This window comes from Lissotriton helveticus, chromosome 4_1 (genome assembly GCF_964261635.1).
Source record: "Lissotriton helveticus chromosome 4_1, aLisHel1.1, whole genome shotgun sequence".
NCBI classification, from domain to species: Eukaryota; Metazoa; Chordata; class Amphibia; order Caudata; family Salamandridae; genus Lissotriton; species Lissotriton helveticus.
In genome coordinates, this window is record NC_136063.1 from 155,303,197 (window position 1) to 155,323,002 (window position 19,806).

Consider the following 19,806-nt stretch of genomic DNA (forward strand, 5'->3'; position numbering starts at 1 on the left):
CTGCAGTTCTTCTTCGAGTTCTTGAGTTCGTCGGTGAACCATGGGGCTTTCTTGCTGCTGGGTCTGCTAGGCGGGGTCCTCAGGGGGGCGAGGTCGTCTGCGCAGTCGCTGATCCACTTCGTGAGGTTGGTGGCCGCTTGGCTGGGGTTCGTTGCGCTGGTGGGTGGGTTCTTGCGCAGGGAAGTTGCGAGCTGGTCGGCTGTGATCTTGTTCCAGCATCTGCGTGCAACATGTTGCTGTTGGTGGTGGATCGTGGTCCTTTTGAAGCTGAAGTGGACGCAGCTGTGGTCCGTCCAGTGGAGTCCTGTGGCGTGGCTGAAGGCGATGTCCTTGCTGGAGGAGAAGACGGGGTCGAGTGTGTGTCCGGCGTAGTGGGTGGGGGTGGTCACCAGTTGCTTGAGTCCGAGGTTAGCGAGGTTGTCCAGCAGGGTGGTGGTGTTGCGGTCGTTGTTGTTCTCCAGGTGGAAGTTGAGGTCCCCGACGAGGATGTAGTCAGCGGAAGGAGGGCATGCGGGCTGACGAAGTCGGCGATGTCTTCGCTGAATTGTGTTCGTGGTCCCGGGGGTCTGTAGATGAGCGTGCCTCTGAGGGTGGTCTTGGGGTTGATGTGGATCTGGAAGTGCAGGTGCTCGGCGGGTGCGAGGGTGTCGTCGGTGTTGGTCGTGATGCGGATGGAGTTCCTGTGGATGATGGCGATACCTCCTCCTGTCTGGTTGACGCGGTCCCTCCGGATGATCTTGTAGCCGTCCGGGATGGCGATGTCGGGCACTGAGGAGGCGTTCATCCAGGTTTCCGTGAGGAAGGCGACGTCTGGGGTTGTGGTGTCGAACAGGTTCCAGAGCTCGACGGCGTGTCTGTGGACTGAGCGGGTGTTGAGCAGGATGCACTTCAGGTGGCTGCTGCTGTTGCTCGTCGAGGTCTTGGGCACTGCTGGAGTGGTGCAGGTCCGGATGCAGGTGAACTTGCAGGAGTTGCAGCAGAAGGGTCCGTGGGTGCGTCTCGGGGTGGCTCGGCAGCAGCCCGGGAGTCTGCCGGCGTTGAGTGCGATGAGTTTGGTGGCGTCGTAGGACAGTCGGGTCGTCTTCCGTCGGTGGGGGCCAGGGGTCCGGGCCCTGGGCGCGGTCCAGGCGCGGACGGGCGCAGACGGGCTTACCTTTGGTGCGCCTTCGGCGCACCATCGGCGCGCCCGCTGCGTGTGCGCACTGCGCGTACGCGTGGACTCCGCCATAAATGGCGTAGTGGGGGCGGAGCGAGGGCGGGGCAGCTGGGAGGCGGGAGCGGGGTGGACCAATGGGCGGGAATTACGAGCGAAGCTGGGCGGGGCCGCAGGGGAGCAGCGGCGGGGAGGGGGACAAGTGGCGGAAAGGACACGAGGACGGCACAGGTGGCACAATTTGGGGAAAATACAGGTCAACACAATACAGAAAACAAAATAACCAAGCAACGCTGTACACAGGCGAAAGGAACGCTAAGACGATCAGGGGCACAATGCAGGAAGTGAGCCTGTAGAGTGACGGTCCAGGCACACGCCTGTGCGAGGCAGCAGCGGAGGGGTCGGGGGTCCCGGCACTCAGTGAGGGAGCTGCGCGGTGTGTGGAGCGACCAGCCATGCAGGCAGGGGCAAAGGTCACAGGTTGGGAAAAATTCACGACTGAGTTTGCAAACAATTATTCAACAACTGTACGGCACTTTCCACCATCTGCATCTGGTGTTGCAAGGAAGATCTCAGGCACCCAGAAACTGGCCATGAAATCCCACAAAAAAATGATTAACAGATCTTTAACCCCTTCCACGCTCATGACGAGCTCAGCTCGTCATGAGGTACGCCTGTCGTACGCTCATGACGAGCTGAGCTCGTCATGTAACGCGGTAATTGCGAATCTTTAGCGCACAGCAGTAAAATGCTTAGCGCGGATGGGGTTAAGACTGTTGAAGAAAAGCCCGGGTGACGGAATACTACTAGCGCAGCTTCGTAAGCATCGTGCTGATCTCAAAAAGCTGAAATGGGTAATCAAAAGAACCAATGATGAAAATTTCTGGGCAAAACTCCATTATGCTTCCAAGGATAATAACAGCGCCCAATTTTGGTCTACTATAAACAAAATGTTAAATCCGAGAAGTAATGGCATAACATCTTATATAACCAAATCGTCTTGGGAATCTTTTCTTGACGTACATTTCAATCTACAGGTCGCAAAAACAAGCGAGCCCCAGGTTCAGCTAGAGAGCCGACCACTTCAAACAGTCTCACCATGTGAAGATGTCAAACTTGAACCTCCTGCGGTCCTAATCAGGAAATTAATCTCCAAAGGCAGGAAAGACGGCGCAGCCGGGCCTAATGGAATTCCGCTGGCCCTCTTTAAACTCAAACCGGAATATTGGGCTGACACGCTGACCCCCCTCTTTATGTCTGTCAATAATTCGGGGCGCTTGCCTGCCTCATGGAGGGGCTCAATCATTTCACCGATTTACAAGGCAGGGGATAGAATACTCCCAAAAAACTACCGCCTGATTGCACTCCAAGACATTGAGGCTAAATATTTTGCGGGCCTTCTATTGACCCAGCTGCGAGAATGGGCAACAAACCATAGCCTAATACCATCTAGCCAAACGGGATTCTGCAGAGACACCGGAACAACAACAAATCTGGTGGCCGTTTCATTACTCATCGATAAGGCAAGAGCGACCAAACAGGCTCTCCATCTCTGCTTTGTGGACTTTAAGGCGGCCTTCGATAATGTTAACAGAGGAATCCTTTGGTGAAAATTGGCCTCCTGGGGGATTCCCTCGTCATTATTAAGTCTCCTGATTGAATTGCACACGAACACGTGGGTCCAGGTAATGCTTGGAAATGGCTCGCACCTCTCTAGGCGTATTCCAACTACAAAAGGCCTAAAGCAGGGGTGTGTGCTACCTCCTACCCTCTTCAATCTATTTACAGCTGACCTGCCACCCGCACTAGAGGCTTGCAATTCCCACGCCCCCCGGTTAGGGGGAAAAGCATTGCCCAGCATATCTTATGCTGATGACGTGGTCCTGGTCAGCCACACAAAAGTGGGCCTTCAAAATCTGATTAACACGCTCCATGGGTACGCCGACGACAGTCTATTAGAAGTCAACATCAACAAAACCAAAGTGTTGTCCATAACTAGGAACAACACGTTGCACACTTGGCACAAAAGTAATTTCTAACTGCTCAGAATATAAATACCTTGGGATCATAGTTGATAAAGGTGGCCGCTACCAAAATCAATTAGAAGCCATTAAGAGGAAAGGGATGCTAATAACCATGACACTGAAACAGCTAAAGTCCAACTTGAGTGGTGAGACTCTATTGCCACTGCTTCGAGTGGTGAAAACTAAAATAGAGTCATCAATCACATATGGCAGTGAGGCCCTAAGAGGTACTGATGCAAAACTTCTAGATATAACTATATCAAAGGCCTACAGACTTCTCTTCCATTTGCCATCCTATACCTCACAAGCTCAGATTCGTTTAGAATTTGGTCTGACGAGCCAAATGCTTGCACGTAGAGGGTCATATATAAAGTGTTGGCACAAAATAAAGAATTCACCGGAAAACTCTTTGAATCAACAGCTCTGGCAATACCTGACCAACTCCTCTGGAACACCGGCAAAAAAATACTTAGAGGAGTCCCTGAGTATTACAGGTCTAAAAGAGCTATGGGAGATTCCTCTATCGCATGCACAATTTAAGCACGCAGTGAACAAGAGCTTAAAGAGACATTCTCATGTGGAGGACAAAGCCACCTTTTCTCACAGGCGTCATGCCTGGATGACTCTGTGGACATACAAAACACCGGGGCTCCAAGCATATTTTGGTCTGGGATATGGCTGGAAAACAAAAGAAGCCTTTTTAAAACATAGGTTGGGGATCTTACCTGCCATTCCATATCTACCACCGTGGCTGAGAACGAACTATGGGACTAGATGCCGGCTGTGCGGAATAGGAGTCGAAGACTTAGAACATTTACTATGCACTTGCACGAGGCTGAACGAGGAGAGAGCAGCTCTGTTAAAAACAGCCTTTAACGAACTAAGTATCCGCTCACGCAGACAAGCAGTCCTTGCTTGTTTTGATTCTGGTCTTCCACCGCTAAATGGGAAGCTGGTGAAATTTTTGATACTAGCAGAACGGAAACTACAATGCCAGGCAGTCAGCTAAAGAGGAAATTTCGGGCTGTGACCAGCTGCTATGAACAATTTGCCACTCACGTTTATTGATTTTAGTAATGTTACTTTTTAACTAAAATGTCTTGCTTTTACATTTTCTCTTTTAATTCTACTTGTGGAGATTGTTTTAATGTATTTTTTGTAATGGTTTTAATTAACCTAAACAATAAAAAGTTACTTACTTACACTCAGTCTCGTTTATGACATTCACGATACCAATTTACCTACTACACGGGTGATACACGTCCGTAATAAACACATGATATCTTGTTTAACCCGTTGCGTGCTCATGGCGATCTCAGCTCATCATGAGGCACGGTTGCGTTGTACTCATGACGAGCTGAGCTCGTCATGAGCCGCGCGGCGCTCACACGCGGGGCTAATTCCCCAGCTGTGCTGAGCGTTCCATTAAAACAGGCGTGGTCATGACGAGCTCATGAGCACAGCGCCACCGTGCTGCATGACGAGCCGAGCTTGTCATGAGCACCGGGGCGCTACACGCGCCCCTCCCCCCCCTAGCACAGCGGGGGAATTAGCCTCGCAGGGGAGGGGCTAAACACATAGATTTATTTAAAATAGAGAGGACTGCATTGAGCTGACCACAGTACTGTTTGCTTGTAGATTTCCTACTTGGATGTCCCTAAAGAAGGGTCCATGATCCGAAATGCATTCGGCATGTCTAGGGGTGAAGTCTTCTCAACAGAAGAACTTTTAGTCACAGATTTGGAAAATTGTTAATTTGTCAGAAATTTAAAATCTTCAACGTCTTTATATGAAGGAACCACATTAACCAATGATGAAAATTGTTGTGAATAAATACTGATGATTCAAACTGCAGAACACTAGGACTTTATTTACGATATCCAGATAAAAAAACAAGTTTTTAAGTTAAGTGCGACCGGAGTCAGTAGGTGGGGAACCACCTCCGACACATTGTTTTCAGTTTGCTAAACAAGTCAGACATATCCAACATACTTTCTTTACATAGGCCACTCTTGGAATATTTAGGTTTAAAGCATTTTATTGCAGAAGTATAAAACAATACATACAACAGAAACTCGTCGTCATAAAGATGCTGTTCAGAGACACCACAGCATGAGCGCCATCAGATATGCAAACTGTACAGTCAAAACAAGTGGTAGGATCACATGCTAGGCGCAGAAGCGATGACGACTGACCCCAAAAACAACCCCCCCCTCAACAGAACTGCCCCCCCGCCCCCCTTGAAATCCCCCCTCCCCCCCCCTCGGGTGGTGATGTTTCAAGTCAATGTCACTTGCTCTTGTTAACAAGGCAATAGATCCGCCTCCGGCTTCACAGATAACTTCTAGGGCGACTAAGATTGCTGACTGGGCAGAGATGTTAAACGCAGGAGCCTGAGGTATCTGGGACAAGTAATCTCCTTGAATTCCGACTGCAACAGAGTGAGAAAGGGGTGCCACAGCTCCTCAAACTTATCTACCTCCCCCGCCACCGTAAGGGACAGCTTCTCCATACCAAGAACATGCCATAGCCTATGTAGCCAACCTGTAATGTCGGGAATGGTGGTGGTGCGCCAGAATATGAGTATGTTCTGTATCGCCGAGCCCAGTGCAATTGCGATCTGCCTACCCTTCTTGGATCTCAGGGGGTACATCAACCCGTTGGGCAGCCCTAATAGGACATAGGCCGGTAGGCGAGGCAGTTCAATGTCAAAACATTGGTCGATCTCATCCAGGATGTCTTTCCAGTAGGGGCCCAGCAACGGACAGTCCCATAAGATGTGTGTGAGGGTACCAGTCTGTCCGCACTCGCGCCAGCAGGTGTCGGGAAGAGCACGATTCATGTCATGTAGTCGTTGAGGTGTGTAGTACCAATATGTAGTTATTTTAGTGAAAGTCTCAGTGAGCCCGGTGTGGTAAGCTGAGTGTCGTGCGCGATAAGATATGTCGTCCCATTCCTTGTGGCTCAGCACCCTCCCCAGTTCGCGTTCCCAGCGTTCCCTCCCTGGGTTATGGATGTGAAAGGCGGGGGGTTGCAAAAGCTTTTAAAGGTCGGAGACGAGCTTGGCATCCGAGGAGCGAGTCGCCAACCACATCTCATAGGGCGTAAGTTTCCGGTCTGCCAGCTCCCTCACCTGCGGCTGCAGCGCCCAGTGGCGAACCTGGAAATATCGCATACGTTCGGTCTCAGGCAGGTGGTAATCCCGTCTGAGGTCCTGGAACGACACGATCCCATCTGGGCCATACATGTGAAACAAAGCGCAGCACCTGGCCGCCTTCCAGTGTGCGAACGCGCCAGGCTCCATCCCAGGTTGGAAGTCAGGATTCCCGATCAGCGGCGTAAGCGGCGACGGGAAGGTAGTAAGCTCCCGCGTGATGTTCACTGCGTCCCACACTCTGAGCGGGACCCGGGTAACCAGGGACGCGTAGAGGTTAGGGGGCCTGTGCGCCCTGCGCATGAAGGGAATCTCCTGCAAAGTCCTGCCGGCCACCGCCTGGTCTTGAAAAAGCCAGTGCCTGTCAGATTCCCATTTGCTCCATTCCACTAAGAACCGCAATTGCGCCGCATGAAAGTACTTCTGGAGATCGGGAATGCCAAGGCCGCCAGATTCCGGAGCCAGAGTAGACAAGGCTCTCTTAAGCCTGGGTTTGCGACCCTGCCAGACAAAGCGGGCTATATCCGCTTGCGCTTGACGGAGCCATCCCTTCGGTGGTTGAAGCGGCAGCGCCCGAAATAAGTACAGGACTTGCGGTAGAAGAGTCATCTTGACAGCGGCAACCCGACCCAGCAGCGACAACGTGCCCTTGCTCCAGCGGGACAACTCCTCTTTCATCTTACTGCTCAATGCCGTGTAGTTCGCCGCCACCATAGCGGGCAGGGAAGGCGCCAATAAGACACCCAAGTACGGGATTAGGTCTTTAGACCAGCTCATGGGGAAGCGCCCTTGTAAGTCAAGTCGCGTCGCGGTAGACAGCGAGAGGTCCAGGGCCGATGATTTCCCCATGTTCATTTTAAAGCCCGCTACCCTGGCGAAGGCGTCTAACTCAGCGACGCAGGCTGGGAGTGCCTCTCGTGGGTCTACAAGTAGAAGGATCACGTCATCCGCGTACAGGCTGATGGTGTGAACATAGCCTCCTCATCCGAATGCCAGTCACTCTCGGGTTCTGTCTGACCCTCTGGGCAAACGGCTCCATATAAAGAGCAAAAAGAAGCGGGGACAGTGGGCATCCCTGCCTGGTCCCTCGTTCAATCGCAAAGTTGTCGGAGCTGCACCCTGAGCAAATCCGGAGGGATGGCTCCCGGTTCCGCGAAGGTGTTAAAGAGCTTCGTCAACAGAGGGACTAGCTCCGGACAGAACGTCTTGTAAAAAAGCGGGGAGTAACCGTCAGGGCCCGGGGCTTTCCCATGTTTAAGCCGGGAGATAGCCGCAATCACCTCCTCCGGGCGAACATCTCGTTCAAGATACTCCGCTTGCTCTGGGGTGAGAGCAGGGAGGTCAATCGAAGCCAGATATTCAGCCTCTGCGAGCACCGAAGGAGGCTCACCTGCGTACAGGTCGGCGTAGAATCGGCGGAATCCCTCCGCAATCTGAGGGTCCTCCGTAGCTCCCACTCCATTCGGAGCGGAGAGCTCCGCAACCCGCATGCGTTGATGCTTCACACGAAGCTTGTTTGCTAGGAGACGGCCACAACGATCGCCCCCAGTGTAATATGCATGCTTCAAGCGGAGCGCTGCATATTCCGCCCTGTCCATATCGAGCGCGGAGAGCAATTTCCGCGTCGCCTTGAGCTGCCTCCAAACCCGGGGGGGCCCCGTTCTCTGATGCATCTGTTCCAGCTCCCGCACCCGGGTCGTAAGTTCCTCTCGTTTCAGCCGCCGGTCCCTATTCTCCGCAGATGAGATGGAGACGAACTCCCCGCGGAGCACCGCCTTCAAGGCAGCCCACTGTGTCGCACAGGATGTATCCCCATTATCATTATGGGACCGGTAGTCCGATATCGCGGTGCGGATCTGCTGCACCACTGCCGGCCTATGCAGCAGTGTGTCCCTGAGGCGCCAAACCCCTCGAGAGGGCGCTACCGGCGGCAGTTGAAAGGAACCCGAAACCGGGGCATGATCCGACAAAGAGAGCACCCCAATGTCGGAAGCCGTCGCCAGCGCAGCCATCGGCCCCGAAACTAGAATGTGATCCAGCCTCGCATACGTCCTGTGCGCATGGGAGTAGTAAGAATAGGCCCGGGTAGTGGGGTGCAGGCGTCTCCACAGGTCATGCATGTCGAGATCACCTAGGCGGGAATGACTCAGTCGCGAGAATTCCCCGGTGTGCGGGCGGCGTTGCGCAGATCTGTCCAGGAGCGAATCAAAAACCATATTCAAGTCCCCCCCGATGAGTATGTGCCTATCAGGTGTAGTCGTTATGTGTTCTAGGGCTGAGTGTAAAAATATGTCCTGGCGGTCATTCGGGCTGTAAACTGAACCTACTGTGAACAACAATCCCCCCAGTTTGACTCTATAAGCCAGGAGCCTCCCCTTCTGCTCCGCTACTTTATGCAGGACCTCCCCTCTAAAGTGACTGGAGACTAGGATAGCAACCCCCGCTGTTTTAGTGGACCCCGAGGAGAAAAACTGCACTGGGAACTTCGGTGATCTCATTCTAATGCAATCTCGCGCCAAAAGGTGAGTCTCCTGTAAAAGGCAGATGTCTGCCTGAGCATTCTCAAGGAGGGACAAAATCGCTCTGCGCTTAACCGGGTTGTTAAGTCCCTTCACATTTAGTGTGACTACCTTAAGGGCCATTAACAGGCGGCACAAGAGCAGCAATCAATAAGGCCATGTCAGTGACGCTGGTTGTGAGAAGCAGCGGCAGAAGGCCAAGTAGAGGCAGGAGCCAGGCAGCACCGGAACCACAACCCAGTGCACTTGGCGTGAAGCAACAGGAGGAATAGCAAGCAAAGATGACAGCCCAGCACAAAACCCAGAGCCCCCCCCAATCAACCCCGAACCAAACCAACACCCGGCCACTCCACCCCAAACTTCTGGACTTGTGGCGTTCTCGAACCCCCCCCCTCCAATCCCAACTCACTCCCACCTTCACCCCACCCGGTACCCCAACATCCCCGCCATCCCAACCCCTCTTGAACGAAGAACATTGTCCCAGTCCAGTCCCTAGTGGACAAGTCTGTGGTAGTGTGTTCGTGTGGACGTCCAGCCACCTTCAGCACCCCCCCCCACCCCTTCCCTCCCGGAACCCTCGCACCTGCTATGAAGATGAGGTCATCAGGATCTCCCCCCGGAGTGTTCTCAGGCCGTCAGGGCCGTGTCACCAGACGACGTGGCTCCGGCAACCGCCAGGATCGCGTTGTCACTCTCAGCACTGGCCGCTGGCGAGGCCGGCCGTGCAGGTAAAGCAGTGGACCGGCGCCGGCGGACAGTTTGCCACCCATCTCTGGTGATGCGTCGTTGGGATGGTGTAGGAGTGTCGGAGTCAGCAGCCGTGATCCCCAATACCTCGCAGGTGTCCTGAAGGGATCGGAGCTGATGCAGGGTGCCGTTCCAGCGAAAGATGAGCCGAAAGGGGTGACCCCAGGAGTATTGCGTGCCGTGTTCTCTCAGAAAGTCCGTGGCTATCTTGAAGGATTTGCGCTTTTGAAGGGTGATAGTCGACAAGTCCTGAAACAGCGCCACTGGATGACTCCGGAAAGTGAGCGGCTGCCGACGCCGAGCCTCGCGCAGGATTCGCTCCTTCAAGGGGAAGTCCGGCAGGAAAGCCAAGATATCAGGGGCTGGTGCGGAGGCACGGCGACGTGGCCCCACTCTGTGCGCTCTGTCTATTCTCACTTGGAAGTCACCAGGCTCCTCCAAAATCTCGCGGAACAAGTCGCCCAGGTACGCAGCAACGTCCTCCCCTTCCTCTCCCGATGGAACGCCGCGAATCCTGATGTTGTTGCGCCTGGACCTATTCTCAAGGTCCTCTGCGTGGGCCTGGAGGTCAATCTGCTGGTCCCTGAGTCGTAGGACCTCCTGCTGCAGGTGCGTTATCTCTTCATCCCGGGCCTGGCTAGATTCCTCCACGACGGTCACTCGCTCTCCCAGGGAATCGACTTCCCGCCGCACCTCACGGACCTCACCCGCCACCTCCTGCTTCAGTGCCTGGAAGTCCTCCCTAAGGGTGCTGAACAACGACTCCAGAAACGATCGGGTCACCGGAGGTTCCCCTCCCTCGGCCCCCCGGGAGCCGGACGCGGGACTCGGGCCGGCTGGGTCCTATCTTGCCGGGGAGCGGCTCTGCTCAGCATGTCAGGCAGGGTGCGGTCACCTTTCTTACACCCACGGTTGCCCGACATCGCAGTGACAGGCGTAGATCACGACACAGAGGGTACCGTGAAGGGCGGACCAGGATGTGCCCGTCAGCACCCCTCGCAGCCGCAGTCCGCGGATCGGGTACAGCCGTGGGTCCACTTCCGTGTCGTCGCCTCAAGGTGGGCGGCAGCGTTCGCCTCGAGCGTGGAGTATCCTCCCGTAGCTAACACGAGGAAGAATGCGGTGGGGGAGGATGGTAGGCAGGCTCCACCGTTATGTCGGTCCTGCAGCGCCCAAAGGGATGAAGCCCGTCCGGAAGGGCCCGAATGGCCCCTCACCGCTCCGCTACAAAGGCGGCACCAGTCTATGACCCACGAGGCAGGCACCCCCACCGCAGCTGCGCCACTTTTCACCCAGGCCAACAGTCCCGCACCTCAAGTGTCTGTGCCCGGGGCCCCAGCCCGGCCCCGGTGCGTGGCGTGGTGAAGGAGGGGGGGCTCCGCTACTTGCAAGGTTCCTAGGCCGGGCGTCGTCGTACCTCCGCAGGCCCCCCAATGGACTCCGAGGGGGGGGAACGGCGCTGAGGCCCCCACAGCCCTCTCAAGCAGTTCAGGGCAGCGTAGCGTGTCGCCAGGCCGCCGCGTCAACCCCCTCTGCAGAGTGAGGCGCCGCGGCGGGCTTCTGAAGTCCAGGCTCCGGGGTAGGCCCCGCCACTCCTCGAATCCCCGGGGTCGCGTAGTCTTGCCCCCCGGGTCCGGCACGCTGTAGTTCGGCTGGCGGGCCGCTAGCCCGGTGCGGCGTATCCCTCCGCCGCTCCTCTGAGAGCTCGGATCGGGGAGCGCCGTCCCCTCAGGCGTCCCGGTGGCTCCGCTGGTGCCCCTGGGTATTCCGCCGGCCGGCACCGCCAGGCGGACCGTCAGGGCTCTCGGCGCAGCAGCAGGCCTCGCTGCCGGGGAACGTCCGGCACACTCCTGTCGGTCACCGGAGGGCGGTGGGGTCCCACAAATGGTGTCGCTGCTACTCCGTGTGCGCCGGGTGCCTGGTCCCGCTTGATCCGGGGGAGATCAGCGGTTACAGGCGGCGCGCGGGTTCCGAGGCTTCAGGAGCTCACGATGGTCGCGTCCTCCTAGCTCGCCATCTTGGCCACGCCCCCCCTTGGAATATTTAATGCTATATCTAGTTTCTGACAGTCAGATCGAACCAGCCTATTAAGGCCGGTTTCCTGTATGGTTCCATGAGATAGCCACAGCAGCAGAGAGCTCAATTTAATATAATCCGTAATATTACCTATTCCTAACTCTGCATGACACATGTAAGTCGAGGGGCTATTAGGTACACCAAACATCCTCCTCAAAAAACGATTCTCTAGTTTCTGCAAAGCAGAGTAATCACACACACCCCAAAGTCCTGTACCATAGGTGGCAAGTGATAGACATGTAGCTTTATAAACAACCACCAATTCTTTGGGCGGTTTAAGCCCCAGCTTGGAATCATAGTCAAAAAGTGCCTCTATCCTCCTTCCCAATGGGTTCCAACTACAGCCTTCATCAAAAACAACCCCAAGTAGGTACTAACTCAGTCTTGGAATTATTCAAGGTGTAAGCCTTATTCTCCATCCTTTGGCACCATAAACCAAAATATGGGTTTTATTTTGGGTGATGGGGAGATCTAAATCGGCCATGAACCTAGAGTATTGATCCAGCGACCTTTGAAACCCTACACTGTTCCTTAGATGATCGGCATAGGTAACACCAGTATAGGACGGGTGTCTACTCGAAGTGAATCAGCACCAAAACTGGCCAGATGTTTCTCAAGACCATGAACATAAATTAAGAACAAGAAGGGTGGAAGTACACAACCCCACTATACTATCCTCACAAGCTTAATTGCCTTAGTGGTTTTCCTATTAGGGACATATCTAAGACCAGTACTTACCTCATTATGCAATTGCCTGAGAAAACTAACAACGGGAACATCCACCCCCATGTTGGACATAATATGCACAATTTAGATCTATTTACATGGTCAACGTGGAATCAGGTCCATGAATGCCAGATACCAACTATCCTGGTTGGCTATAGAATACTTGTTGATCAACAAATATAGATTAAGGCATTGGTCAATAGTACCAAGAACGTACGAGAACCAAACGGTAGGTCTGAGAGACTATGAATATGATTTCATATAAAAAAATAGAAGCAGAAAAACAATAAGAGAACTGTTGGCAGATAAACGTAATAAATGTAATGAGAATCTACACATTAGACAGAGACAGAATTCTTCGCCTTTGAAACTTGCAAATGTGTACTGGTGATACAACAGCAAAAGGAAAAATTATGTTAATATAATAATTAACGGTACAAAAGGGGGTGGTGATGGACGGAGCATCTGAACCAATCAAACACTTACACCCAGTCAAAAGATCTGGGTTTAATCCATCACCATTCTTTAGCCCACTCTGCCACCCCAGTTCAGACATGGCTATATGCAAATCAGTCTGACCCTGTGCCTCATGGGAACAGTCCAGCCCGAACTGCCAAGCCATGTCTTCCCTGGACCGGAAACAAGCTTCCGAGGACCGGTTTCTGGCATTACAGCCGTCTTCAGCCCGGCTTGCTTGAATCCAGTGGCAAAGTGAGCAAGGGACTCACGTCTGAGCATACCCTGCCACACTTATGGCGGCCAAAAGCGGTACAATTAAGACACAGTCTATGTAATATAGCAGAGAGCCGAAACCTTTTTTGTGTCTACTGTCACTCTACCTTTTTACTGCAAACTTCAAATTATTGGAAGCCCTCCCACCTGTGTGGCAAAGTGTTGTACATTTTGATAACTAAGTTACGGTCTTGAATGGACCCCCCATCCCTCCTCCGTTCCTCAATGTGTTACTCTATGGCCAGTGCGTAATATTGGATAGTGGTGGGTAATTAGCTTAAAGGGTTTCATTTCCAAACACCCTACCCAAGTATAAGAATGTATATTACAGACATTTTACTTTTCTGTCTGGAAGAATTGCCAAATATTTTACTACACAGGGGTATGTAAGGGGAATATTCACATGTTAACTGTTGTAGTGATGTTCATGGCCAAAAAGGCTGAAAAAGCTAACAAAATAATTAATGAGAAGTGCTTAAGTCTAAGCAGATATGGACAGTTAGTTTACTGATGCAGAATGAAAAAAATATTGTGGTCTGTGCTATCTGCACCAGGTAGAAACCTGGCACAAGGTGACCTCAACAATATGTCATGGTGATGCCACACACTAATGCTCTCTGGCAAAGGCGTAGCAAGGGGACTGATTTACTGCCAATGTGAATCCAGGCTCTCAGAGTCCATGCTGTCAGTGTCAGAACATGACACCTGCATTTTATAAATTACTCACAAACTTCTTAACTTACAGCTCGGATCTCTCTTTCCTGTAGTTTAAGAGTGCACGCATAGGCTTCATTGCGGAAGGGACAGGAAACTTCAGGCTCCTCACAGAAGTGTATCACTTGTCTGAGACATTCCCTGCAATAAAACAAACACGATTGCTTAGAAAATACAAAATAAATGAAGGTTTAAATAACTTTGTTAAGAGCAATTAAAAATGATGTCACACTACATTAAATCCTAACATCGCACAGCCCGTTTCAATATTATGGCTAATACACGAACATCACAGCTCCTATGTGCGAATCAACTTGTAAGAGGAGATATATATTTTTTATTAATTTGAGTGGGTGGGGATTGATAGAAGTCTGAGTGTATAATGGGAATGTTGTTGGGTCTAACTTTTTTGATAACATCAAAAAGTCTCAATGTTACAGCTAATAAATATAGAAGAAAACAAATCACTATTAAGTTCAATAGGAAAAATAACAAGTGATAATCGGTAAAACACAAACCTCTATAATGAATGGACTACTTGCTTGTTTCTTTGTTGTGGTGTCACAATTTCAATGTTCAATTTCAATCAGGAAAATAATTAACCGCTTTTAAATTAATTATTTTCAAGTAGTTTGTTAGAGCAACCATCCACCGAATCTAATTTTATAGCAAGCACAACCATTCAAAAATCAATTATACAACAAGGAAGTTAATACTGTGATTCATTTACACATAAGCAATAGGAGCAATTGGAAAGAAAAAGGTAGTAGGATTGGTGTAGAGGCTACTTGGCTGACCTCAGAACTAAAAGTCCTGGCTCCCAATTCCAACTTTGGCAACAGGCTAAAAATTGTGCGATTCTGTGTAAAATCACTTTTTACATGTGACTCAAACTGCAAATACATATTGAGAATTTTGGTTTAAAGCTCAAGTGTTCAGCGGCTTGTCTAGCATTTCATCACAGCCTGGTTTCTTCACGATGGTCTAAAATGGACTGCACAGACCACTCTGCTGCATGTACAGCACCTCATGTTTGATGTGTTTGCCTGCAATAGAAAACGGTTCGGTGTATAGAGCTTCCCTTCTCACTGGACCTATGCATCTACGCACTACAATAAACTAAAGAAAAATAAAAGAGTTACACAGTGCATTTTTATTGATATATAATTAACATAAGCCAGCGGGACACCGCGGACAGCTTGCCCCTCCCCCTAGCCACCGAGGGCTACAAAGACCTCTAGCTTGTGACAGCAGAAGGTCCTGGGAGGAACTGCGAAGCCCATAAGCCAGCTTGACTCCGGCGGACAGCTTGCCCCTCCCCCTAGCCACCGGGGGCTACAAAGACCTCTCGCGTCTCCAGCTCCGCGGGAGATGCTCGTGACTGCAGAAGGTCCTGAACTGGGGTGGCAGAGTGGGCTAAAGAACGGTGATGGATTAAACCCAGATCTTTTGACTGGGTGTGAGTGTTTGATTGATTCAGATGCTCCGTCCATCACCACCCCCTTTTGTACTGCAGAAGGTCCTGGGCAGAACTGCGAGGCCCATAAGCCAGCGGGAATCGGGGGACAGTTTGCCTCTCCCCCTAGCCACCGGGGGCTACAAAGACCTCTCGCGTCTCCCACTCTGCGGGAGGCGCTCGTGACTGCAGAATGTCCTGGGCAGAACTGCGAGGCCCATAAGCCAGCGGGACACCGGCGGACAGCTTGCCCCTCCCCATAACCACCGGAAGGTCATAAGCGTCTGGTCTCTCCCGCGGCGCGGGACGCGGGCGGGCGGGCGCCGGGCTAAGCCAGAAGAGGCCGGGCCGGGCCACCCCCCTAATTTCTGCAAAGAGGGTCCTGGAAGTAAAGGTATTGTTGCTTGCCTTCTGGTTCCCTAAGTTCGAAAGCCCCCAGGTACGGCTTATTGACATACCTGTCCCCAGCAAGGACCTGCTAAGGACGCAAAAACTTTTTTCGCATGTAGTTTTTACTTTGTATATTATATTGGTTTGTTTAGTTATTTCCCTAAATGTTTTATTTTTTTTTCCTCTTGTTTTCCTTCCCCAGAAATATTACTAAGATGGGTAAAAGGGCTTGTCCTACCAAGAAACTAATACCATCTACGCCTAAACCTGCCACCAAACCCACATCAATAGATAGGATGTTGGAGAAAGCCCTTAGAGCTGTGGCCTCTGAAATAGAATGGACTGAAAGGCGTTTATCTATTACACCAAACCTAGATTCTGATTCATTGATCTCCAACTGTCCATGTGAAATAGAAGCAACACCCCACTGAGTTGTCCAATGACCTACCGCTAAATTTAGATATGGCATGTAGGGAGTCCCTGAACTGCAGTGTTCGCCCTCAGTTAGATAGAAACACCAAAGCCAAAGTAAAATCAAAAGCGAAGCCGCTAGCTAAAAGGAAAAAACGCAGGGTCACGCTGTAGATATAGAACAGCCCCCAGTGGATAGTTCAGCAGTAGATCCCATATTCCAAGCCACTGATCAACCTGGGTGGGTGACAATTTTGGTATTAAAGCACAAGTTACTTAGCTTCGGTAACGATATATCTGTAAGAAACAGTAGTTAGTATTAGATTCCTTACCTTAGAATATCCCCAGGCGTCAGACTGGATCCGGAATTTTTTGCGTAGCAGTACCCTTGCGCGTCGGTAGGCGTCGTCTGCGGCTCCGCGTCCGTCGTCGGGGTCGTTGGCGCCGGGATGAGGTCGCCGGAGTACTTACGACGCCCCCCTCGCGTGCTGACGTCAGTTCTTATACACAGCTTTTCCGCGCCAGCAACGCAGAGCCATGATAAAAACCAACACTGGTGCAATGAAACTAGGGCCCTGAAAGGGGATGACCTTAACCCTAGATATCCGTTCGCAGAACGGGGAGGATGGGCGGGGTGGTAAGGAATCTAATACTAACTACTGTTTCTTACAGATATATCGTTACCGAAGGTAAGTAACTTGTGCATCTGAAAGAAACAGGTTAGTATTAGATTCCTTACCATAGAATAGATACCCCAGCAATACCAACCCCGGAGGTGGGTCTGCGAACCAATAATCACACCAGAAAGTCCTGGAGGACGGAACGGTGGTCAAAGAAGCATTCCCTCCGGACTTGGCTGTCCAGGCAGTAGTGTCTTGCGAACGTGTGCAGCGAGGCCCACGTAGCTGCCTGATATATGTCCTGCAAGGGGACTGTCCGGCCCAGGGCAGTAGTAGCCGCCATGGCCCGAGTGGAATGGGCCCTCAGCCCAACAGGATGTTCCTTCTTAGCCAAAGAGTAGCACGCCTTGATGCACAACACGACCCACCAAGAGATGGTCCGTTTGTGCACCGCCCGTCCCTTCTTAGCGCCCACGTAACCAACAAAGAGTTGGTCATCCACCCGGACCTGGCGTGTGCGACCCAGATAGCATGAGAGCGCACGTTTTGGGTCCAGACAGATCTTTCGAGCCCTGATGTTCCAGCCACTGCCAGAGGTGATGGATTTCCCGATGTGGAAGGCTGTGACTACCTTGGGCAGGAAAGAGGGTCTTGTCCGCAACACAACTTTGTCCAGATGGACAGAAAGGAAAGGAGGTTTAGAGGAAAGAGCCTGGAGCTCACTCACTCTCCTGGCAGAGGTGATGGCAACCAGGAAAGCAGTCTTAAGTGTAAGAAGATGAGAGGACAGTTATGAAGTGGCTCAAAAGGAGCGCACATCAGGTAAGTTAGAACCAGGTTCAAGTCCCACTGGGGCATCACGAAAAGGAACAGGGGGGAACATATGATTGATGCCCTTCAAGAATCTGTTAACAATCGGGGACTTGAACAAAGAAGGTTGATCAGGTAGCCTCAAGAAGGCGGAAAGGGCAGAAAGGTAGCCCTTGTTAGTGCCCAGAGCAGAGCCCTGCTGGACAAGAGAAAGAAGGAAGAGAAGAACCTCAGAAAGGGGGGCAGAGAGTGGATCTACAGCCTTTGCTGTGCACCATGCCACAAATCTGTTCCACCTGCAGGCGTATACCGACTTTGTGGAGGGACGCCTGGCTGCCAGAATCACATTACAAACTTCTGGAGGCAAGTCAAATGGCCTCAACTGCCGCCGCTCAATCTCCAACCATGGAGGTGGAGACTGAACAGGTTCGGGTGGAGGACCGTCCCCTGCTGCTGCGACAGAAGGTCCTCCTGAAGAGGCAGATGAATCGGGGGATCGACAGACATGCTGAGTAGGTCTGGATACCAATATCTTCGTGCCCAGTCCGGAGCCACAAGGATAACTTGGGCCCAGTCGCGCCTGATCTTCTTCAGCACTCTGGGCAGAAGTGGTATAGATGGAAAGGCGTACAACAGACCGCAGCTCCACTCGCGACGAAAAGCGTCTCCGAGCGAGTGCAGCCTTGGAAATTCCAACACGCAGAACTGATGACATTGTGCGTTCTCTTCTGTGGGGAATAGATCTAACCAAGGCTCTCCCCATTGCTGAAAGAGGCCTTGCGCCACGTCCGAGTTCAGACGCCATTCGTGATCCATCATGCACCGACGGCTGAGGTCGTCCGCCCTGGCGTTCAGGGAACCTGCCAGGTGTTGAACCACCAAGGTCACGCCCTGATGTTCCAGCCACTGCCAGAGGCGCAGAGCCTCCTGGCATAGGGTCCACGACCCCACCCCGCCCTGTTTGTTGCAGTACCACATGGCGGTGGTGTTGTCCATGAACACCTGCACTACACTCCCTGTGAGAAGTTGGCCTGATGTGCAGTGCTCACTATTCTAGTGATCACTATATATCAGTCCAAACAACCCTTATTGATGATTGGTTGTAAGTCAACCTTATAGACCAGCTATCCTAGTAGCATGGATACGAGCAGTCTAAGGCTAAGACTCTAGAGGGCGTGTTAAGCCAGCTGTTTTACCATCACATTACCCCTTGAACACCCAGTGAAAGGACACCACACAAGTTGTTATGAAAATAAAGTGTATTTATTTATAACAAGTCTACCCTGAACTCTTTATGAGTCAGGGAGCTAAGCACACAACAAAACTCTTACGAAAATACTTTAAGTCGCACAATTTACACAAATGCCCTAGGGGCACGAAAAACCATATACTACAAAAGTGGAATGCGAATTACTAGCAGGTAAGTAACGATTCTCAGAGGCTTTAGAAACGCTAGGCCTACAATACTGAACACTCAGGTTAGGAGCAGGAGGCCTAGGGACGCCACGTGCAGAGTGGGAACTCTCACGCGTAAGGCGGGAAAAAGTCTATGGAAGCTAGAATTCACAAAGTTACTGTTCTCGGGCGAACCCGACTAGCTGGGACGAAAACGGGAGTGGATCCGAACACTTGGAGTGTTGGACTATGCTGGGGCACCGGAGTGCTGGATTTACCTAGCCCAGGGGCTGCGGCTGCATAGGGTTCAAGTTGCGTCGGAAACCCACGTTGACGGACCAGGAGCCTGAAGAAGAAGTTGCTGGCAGGCGGCCAGTGAAGAAAAGTTCGAAGAGATCCAAGCCTGGATCAGGGAAGAAGAAAACCTGAAAGCAGAGGGGACCAAGTTCTGAATCACTAGCCAGTGATTAAGTGGGCACCAGGGTGGCACCGGGCGAAGTCACCGCAGTCAGGTGAGTGGGCGCTGCTGGGCTCTGCAGTCTCTCGGACCAGGAGGCGTTGTCGGCGACCAGGATGGAGGTGCGAGCTGTCCCACGAAGGTTCTTGCTGTCGACGTCGCTGGACCCAGGATTGGGCAACAAGTCTTGGCAAATGCAAGGCCCACGCGGTGGACCTAAAATGGCGTCTTGAGTGGACCAGGAGGGTCCAGGGTGCTCCTCTTTTGGAGGGGAGCACGGGCTAGTCTGGAGCAACCAGACCAGCAGTGTTAGTTGTCGTGGAGCGTCGTGAGGGGGCCACTAGCCAACGAGCAAGCGACCTGGACAACGCGGTGAGCAGCAAAAAGCAGAAGGGCCCCACGCCGATCTCGTGGATGCAGGG

At 52.1% G+C, this 19,806-nt stretch overlaps 1 protein-coding gene across 1 annotated transcript in view; it reads right to left on the reverse strand.

Annotated features, from left to right (window-relative positions):
- The window catches only part of LOC144828452 (ranBP-type and C3HC4-type zinc finger-containing protein 1-like), a 540,072-nt gene that overhangs the window by 112,105 nt on the left and 408,161 nt on the right, over positions 1–19,806 (reverse strand). The window contains exon 10 of the mRNA XM_078686629.1: positions 13,875–13,986. Within this exon, the coding sequence (XP_078542755.1) occupies positions 13,875–13,986 (112 nt within the window). The remainder of the gene's footprint in view (positions 1–13,874; positions 13,987–19,806) is intronic.